At 63.1% G+C, this 7,434-nt stretch overlaps 1 protein-coding gene across 1 annotated transcript; it reads left to right on the top strand.

Annotated features, from left to right (window-relative positions):
• Positions 1 to 1,330: 1,330 nt before the first annotated feature.
• ALX3 (ALX homeobox 3) lies at positions 1,331 to 7,145 on the top strand. Its single transcript, XM_065854728.2, has 4 exons — positions 1,331 to 1,679; positions 4,560 to 4,858; positions 5,599 to 5,661; positions 6,168 to 7,145. Exons 1-4 carry the CDS (start codon positions 1,331 to 1,333, stop codon positions 6,486 to 6,488), a joined length of 1,032 nt encoding a protein of 343 aa, XP_065710800.1. The 3' UTR covers positions 6,489 to 7,145.
• The last annotated feature ends 289 nt before the right edge of the window (positions 7,146 to 7,434 follow it).

The raw sequence follows: 7,434 nt of genomic DNA, 5'->3' as shown, positions 1-7,434 counted from the left end.
CTCAGGGAGCGGGAAAACCCAGCGGTGATTTATAGCCCACGCCGCGACGCCGGCGCTCCCGCGACAACACCGGTTTTTGCAGCGACCCAACAACGTCCTATCAATCCCGCAACCGCTGCCAGGACATAGGGTTCACGTTATGTTTCTATCATAAGCTCTTTGGAACAAGATTGTCTTGTAATTCCAGGTTTGCACCATACCCGGGATAACAAAGCGCTGCCCCAGCACAGCCAATAGAAGCGATCTCATAATGTTATTTAATGGTCAGTGTTATCCTGTTATTCCGCTATTTAACATCACACATCTGGGTGTCCTTCCCCGCCTCTTTTCGCTGCTCCCGTGCAGTTCATCCCCTGCCCCGCAGCCCTGATACCTATAGGTTATTATTTCCCAGACCGAGAGCAAGGAGTGATGCTGTAGGATTAATTAAAAGCCGTGGTCTGTGTTGCGCATACAGGAAAACAGCAAATGGAGGCATAAAACCGCACCTCGCAGCCCAGATATTTGCTCTTTTCTCCTTGCCTGTTATTTAAGCCCCTCTCTTTGATACTGATACCAAACCTGTCCCCATCATTTTGCGCTCAAACATCCCCAAAGCTGTAGAACCCCCAGCTCTGCGAAGCCGAACGGTGGCCCTGGGGAAAAGCCAAAGTGGTTCCGAAGTGAATGGGTGCAAAGGAGTAAAAAGGGAGGAGAGAGGGTAAAATAGGAATAGAACAATCCAGGCGAGCTCCGATCCAACACCGGCGCCTGCTGCAAAAGCCAAAGCCAGGCTGGTGGGATGGGGGGACCCAAATCGTGGGGTGTGGGATGGGTGACAGGGACACGCATGGAGCAGGATGGGACCCAGCAGAGCCAGCGCCCGCTCCAAGGACGGACACGGCACCGTGGGATCCCGGATCCCGATCACCCCTGAACCCACTGCCCAGGCCTCATCCCCAGCCCTGGGGACAGAAACGCTGCAAATGGGTTCAGAACCGCTCGGGAAGGGGAAAAAATATGAGCATCCGAAAAATGCAAGTTTTCCCCTTGCCTGGGGTTCGAGTGGCTCCTTGCAGATGGGGATGAGGTTTGAAACCAAGGAAGGGCCCTGGGCATTTCCTGTAGCTGGGAGACACTGGGAGCACTGGGAGGGGAGGAGCAGGGCCCCCCCACGGCCCCTGCCCAGGGGATGGGGGAGGACACTGGTCAGACCCACAGAGAAGAGGGACCGTGGGGCTGGGGGGGGGGAAATTGGGATTAGAGGGTTAACGAAGGGGATGGGAGGACGCACGTGACTGGCTGTGGAGTGGGGGAAGTGGGCTGGGGTGTGCAGTGGGTGGGGGTGTGTATGGGGGGGGGTCCTTGGCGATCCCTCCCTTCCCATCCCCCTTCTCCCCAGCCCCCCGCACAAAATCCGCTCCCCACTGGCCTCCCCCCGTTCCCTCCAACCTGCTCCATGGAGCCACCGGGCTGCCCGGCTCTGCCCCCACCTCGCCGGGCTGGACCCCCCCCGGGGCTCCCCCGGGCTCCCACCACCTTCGCCATCGGGCCACCGGGACCCCCCCGGCACCCGCCGCCGCTCAGCCCCCGCCCGGCCCGCTGCCCCCCGGACAAGCCCCGCTACCTGGGGGTCGCCAGCCCGGGCCCCCCCACCGTACCCATCAACGCGAAGCCCTTCGACCCGCCCGGGGCTGCAGGTACCGGGGAGAGCGGCGGGGGGGGCGGGGGGAACCGGGGCCGCCTCTTTACCCTCTCCCGGGGGCCCGATCCTGCCGCTGCCCTCGGGGGTTAATGGGACCCCCAGCCCTGAGCCCGCTCACAGCGTCCTATCGCCGACACGCTCCCTCCCCGACCGCACCGATATGTCGCGATACGGCCCCGTCAGAGCGGAGATCGCCGGGGTATCCCCCGACGGGAGCCGGTGCTCCCGGGTGTCGGGCAGCCGCGACTGTGTCGCGACAGAGACCGAGGTGTCCGGGATCGTTCCCCACATCCAGAAACGGAACGGGGGAGAAAAGAGGGAAAAGAAACGATGGGAAAGACGCGGGGCCGCTGTCGGGACGAGGGGACCGGCCTGGAGAGGGGTCGGAGTCCGTTCCCCGGGGTCGGAGCCCGTTCCCCGTCCCTCGGAGGCGGCTGCAAAGTCTCTCCCGGGCCTCAACGCGCAGCCCGGGCGGCAGCAACCGGCGCTCCGGCCGCACGGACGGGCCGGGGGCTCCGGGACCGGGCAGCACCGACAGCTCCCGGCCTGGGAGGCCGCTCCGCGGGGCTCTCGGTTCCCGGCTCCGGGACTCCCGGTTCCCGGGCGCACAGCCCCGGGCCTCCGCACCCTGTCCGGGCAGGACCCGGAGCATCGCCGGCCCCGTTCCCACCGGTCGAGCAGCACCCACCTCTCCTTCACACGTTCCCTCCAGCCGGGGCCGTCGGGGCTGACCGGGCTCATCCCTCCAGGGCTCCCATGGGCCTTTTATTCCCCCATCCCGGGTTTGCTTTAATCTCAGAAGAAAAAGGCAGCGCCGCGGGTGTAATGGGAACCAGGTGGGGCCCATCAAAGCCGCCCCGCTCCCAGCTTGGGGAGAACAGGTAGAAAAACCCCCAGGGACACTGGGGACACTGGGCTGGTCCCTTCCACCGCGCTTACCTGCTCCGGTGCGGTTGGGGATGCTGATGTCCCCGGGGGGGCCGTTCGGTGGCTGCGATGTCTTCCCCGGGTCCCGGGAGGCCTTTCTGTGCCCCCATCCCTTCGCTAATGATCCCTTTCGAGTTCTCCTTTCCCCTCCCGGTTAACCCAAGACTCCTACAGCTGTTCCCCAGCTGCTGGCTTCCCCAGCCCCGCCAAATCTTTCAGGGGGTGTCAGTTTAGGAAAGAAAGACAGGAGGGGGGGGGGAATATCTATATGTTCTCTTTTTCCCATCCTCTTTGTCCCCTGCGATGCCGTGTTTGTTTAGCTACGCGCCCATATCCTGCTCCCTTCCTGCCTTCTCCTTCTTTCTGCCCATTTATTCCTCTCCAACACCAAAACCCGCGGGTCGCTCGGAAACGCGGCGCGTTGCCTGCATTGCCTTCAGAAAAGGGCAAAAACCCCAAACCAAATACATTTATCCGACCGCTTTGTGCAGCGCAATTTTGAAATTTCGGTCATTTTTCCATAGTTTCAGTCACACGGGGGATTTTTGCCTTCGCTCCACTCCTTGGTGGGGCTTGTTCCTATCGTTAAAACCCCCTGGCCCGGAGGCCGAGCCCTTCGGAGGACAAAGCGCGGAGAAAACGGCAATTTGGCTTCATCCCGCCGCCGTTACCCACCATAGACAGAACGGTACCGGGAGTGACGGGGACCAATCGCCCCCCAAACCCCCCCAGACAACATTTTCCCCTTAATTCAAAGCAGCTGGATCTCAGCTCTCGGCTGCGCGCCGTAACCCCCAAATTACCTTAATTAGGAAACAACCAAAAATCAAAAGCGAAAGTCCGGAAAAGGCCGTGGCCAGGGCTGGATTCGGGGGCACGGGGGGCTCCGCGGGACGGGGACCCCGCTCCCCAGGATGTGACGGGAAGGGGCCGGGAAGGAGGGAGGAAGCGATTTCCCCCCTGGCGGCCCCGAGCGCGGCCATGGGCCCGATCCTGCCCCTGCGAGGGGGCCGGGGGTCTCCGTCTGCAGCAAATCTGGGTCTCTGGAGACGGTGGAGGTGAAATTAAAGCAAAAAACCCATCGTTTTCAGGTTGTCTCCTTCCTGGGTGAAGCCCAAGCTTGGGGTCCCCAAACTGTCCCCCCCATTCACTAAGTCCCCACTTGGTTCTCCACTGGTTCAGCTCCTCAGGGTCCCAACAGCACCCGGAGCTGCTGAGATCTGTGTGTCCCTGCATGGGGACAAGGGTGACCTCCAAAACGCGTAGCAGTGACTTATCACCTCAAACCCATTTCATCAGGCACCCCAGAGATGCAGCAGCGAGGGGAATGGGGGGAATCCCCAAATCTCTCGTGTGGGGAAGTGGAGCTTTCCTCGAGCAAAAAGGTGGCTTTTTGGGGTTTTTTCTCTCCTTTCCAAATGGTTTCGTGGGAGTTCCAGCTCCAGGGAAACGCTGGCCCGGGGGCCGCAGGGGCTCCCCTTGAACCCCTCAGGCACTGAGGTCTGGATGTGGCCCAGTTCATGGGGCAGACTGGGGTTACTGGGGGATCCGAGCAGGGTGACGGTGTCAGCCTGTGCTGGGAGGCGGGGGAGGAAGAGGATGAGGAGAGGGACGGCGAGAAGGACGAGGAGGGACGGGAGAGCTGAGCTGCAAGACGAGCCCCCGCTCGTCTCCTCTGTCCCCTCGCGCCCCCAGTCGCAGTGTCCCAGATGGTCCCCGAGCACCCGCTGCTCTGGCCGGGCTTCCCAACACCCCCTGCCCACAGCGCCCTCCCCAGCGCTGGATTTGAGCCGCCGTGCCAAGCCCCTTTCTCCTGGGACTGCACCCCAACATCCCCCAGGATGACGGGGACCACGCAGGGATTGGGGAGCTGTGGGCACAGAGAGCTCTTGGCTTCATTAACAGCATTAACATCATTAACACCCCGTCTTGTGTCTCCCCCTGCCAGGCAGGGAGAAGGGATGCAAAGGTGGGTACCAGGCGATGCCCACAGCCTGCCGGGCCCCCCCGAAAACCCCGGGGCAGTTGGGGTGTCCCCTGGCAGCACCCCTGGGTGGCCTCCGGGAACACGGGGTCTCCCAGCTCCCCGAGCCCCTGGGCAAGAGCAAGAAGCGGAGGAACAGGACGACGTTCAGCACGTTCCAGCTGGAGGAGCTGGAGAAGGTTTTCCAGAAGACGCATTATCCCGACGTCTACGCCCGGGAGCAGCTGGCGCTACGCACCGACCTGACGGAAGCCAGGGTGCAGGTACGGCCACGGGGACCCACGGGGACGGCCACCCCGGTGGTGGCACCAGGGCTGGGGGATGCTGAGTTAGGAGCCGTTTCTCCTGGGTTTTGCTAAACCTCAGTAATGGGGCTTGGGGTGACACATCCCAGGACACGGGGCAAGGTGGCTCAGGCCCATGAGCTCCTTCCAGAGGTGTCTCCATGTGGTTTGGGGCTCCTGGTGGGAAGAGGGGGCAGCTGGTAGGGAGGAAAGAGAAGGTGGGGGTAATGAAGCGAGAAGTGAGCACCCATGGGGCGCTGGCTGCTGCCCTCCCCGTGGGGACAAGGCACAGGCAGGGGACACCACCCCGAGCCTGCAACCAGCACCCCCAGACCTGAATTACCTGTAACCGTGTCTGCCCCACGGCGAACACCCCGGTACCGGCTCCTCCTCTCCGGGAGACGCTGCTGGAGCCACCGGCAACACCAGAGGGGACATACGGGTCATTGTGACCACGAGACCCAAAGAGCCTCGTTCTGCACCCAAACCTGGGGTGAAAATGCCCAAGGGAGAGAAGCAGATGGTGCATGGGGCAGAGCTGGGTGTTTTCTGGGAGGGAAAGGATTGGTTTCTGCTCCCAGCAGAGATGAACGCGGGCGAGCTCCAGCCGGGCCGGGCACTGGAGCCGTTCTCTGCGATTGCCCCGTTTACTGGGGTGGTTTTGGGTCCTTCCCCCGGGTCGGGCGGGGGTCCCTGCGCCTCATCCCCTCCTCCCCCAGGTCTGGTTCCAGAACCGCCGGGCCAAGTGGCGGAAACGGGAACGTTACGGGAAAATGCAGGAGGTGAGAGATGCGGCGGGGGCTGCCCCCCCAGCGCTGCCCCCCGGGAGGGGGTCCCGGCCCCTCGCGCCCCCAGCGGGACCCACATCACCCATCCTTACCCCCTGCCCCCACCCCGGCCCCGCGCTTCCTTGGGAAAGATGCAGCATCGCGTTTGGTCAAAGATGCTGCTTTAGGTCCCCCCGTTCCACCTCCCACGGGAACACACCCATGGGGGCAGGTTTGGGGGTGTCCCCCCCACATCCCTCAGTGCTTCCTGCCCCCCCTTTTCTGCAAAACCACCTTTCCACGTTGAAAAGTGTAAAAACAATTCAGGACTCAGCTTGGCGCCCCAATGCTGCTTTCTCCTCTTTCTCCTGTGGGGCCATTTCAACCGGGATTCACCCCCCCCAAGTCAATTAAATTAACGCACCCTGGGTGGGGGGAGATAAGAGGGAGGGATGTGGTCACCACCCCCCTCTCCCCCCGCCATGCTTCACTTTGGGCTTTATTTTCATTTGTTTTTGCAGCTGCAGAACAACCTGTGGCCAAACTCTGGCCCCGGGACCCCCCCGGGGCTCCTGCCCCCCGAGAACATCCCGTCCCCCTGCATGTCCCCGTACCCCCCTCCTCACAGCAACATCGGCGGCTTCATGGGCATCCCCGCCTCTCCCGGCCCCCACCCCACCATCAACAGCCTCTACTCCCTGCACGGGCTGCCCCCCCCGGGCCTGGGGACCCCCCCGCACTTCGAGCCGGCCCCCGAACACGAGTACAAGTCGCCCACGCTGCTGCCGCTGAGGATGAAGAGCAAGGAGGCGACCGGCACCCTGCTGAACTGGGCCACGTGATTCCCCCCCGGGGGGGACACGGACCGGTCACCCCCTCCTGCACCAGGGGGTGGGAGCAGCGGGGTGGGGGCACCCTGACCCCCCACCCTGAGCACCCTCTGCATCCCAGCCTGCTCCATCCTGGGGTGAGGGGGGGTCATAGCAGAGCTGCCGGGGGGAAAAGGGTCACCCCAAACTCAGTGCCCCCCCCCCAAAATGTAGCTCCTAAGAACTCCTGAGCCCCCCCCAAGCACCTTCAGAGAAAGGGATTTGATGGAGATACCAGGGAGTTTGCAGGGGGGGCGCAGCCTCTTCGGGGGTCCCTCCAAGCGCCAGGTCACGATGACACGTCCCATCCCGTCCTCCAGCCACTGTGACCCCCCGACCGCAGGCAAAGGGCCCCCCCACCGACAGGAGATGCTGTCAGGCCCCCTCATACCAAAAAAACCCCCAAAATTGCGATGCTGGTCTCCTGAGGCTGGGGGGGGGGGAGAACCTCAGTTGGCCCCCCCGGGGAGGGACCCAACCTGCCGCTCCAGCCCCGTTTGGGTCAGAAAACCAAGTTTTCCCAGCCGTGTGTGGGTGCCCCCCCCTCGCCGGGGACATCTCGCAGCCCCCCCCGCCCAGGGAATTTTTGTTATTCATTTATAAACAATAAAAGCCATGTTTAATAAGTTATTTATGGCTCGGGCTGCGCTATCAAAGCAGCGCCCGCGACGGCAGCTGGGGAGCAGTGGAGCGGGGTGGGGGGGCCGGGCTCCGCTCACACCCCAGCTGCACCAATCCTGTGATTTGGGGACCGGGGAAGCACCAGGGGGGGCTCAGCTGGGAGCAGGGGCTGAAGAAAATCCCAGTGACACCCCCAACCGGTGTCACAAACCCCAGGAGGGTTTGGGGAAGGGGACAAGCTCCTGCCACCCCCCCACCCCGAGGCCACCAGCTCCCCCAGGCCAATGGGTTGGGTTGT

Source organism: Patagioenas fasciata, chromosome 21, assembly GCF_037038585.1.
Source record: "Patagioenas fasciata isolate bPatFas1 chromosome 21, bPatFas1.hap1, whole genome shotgun sequence".
In the NCBI taxonomy this organism is placed as follows: domain Eukaryota; kingdom Metazoa; phylum Chordata; class Aves; order Columbiformes; family Columbidae; genus Patagioenas; species Patagioenas fasciata.
This window is presented reverse-complemented; position numbering and strand designations above follow the sequence as displayed.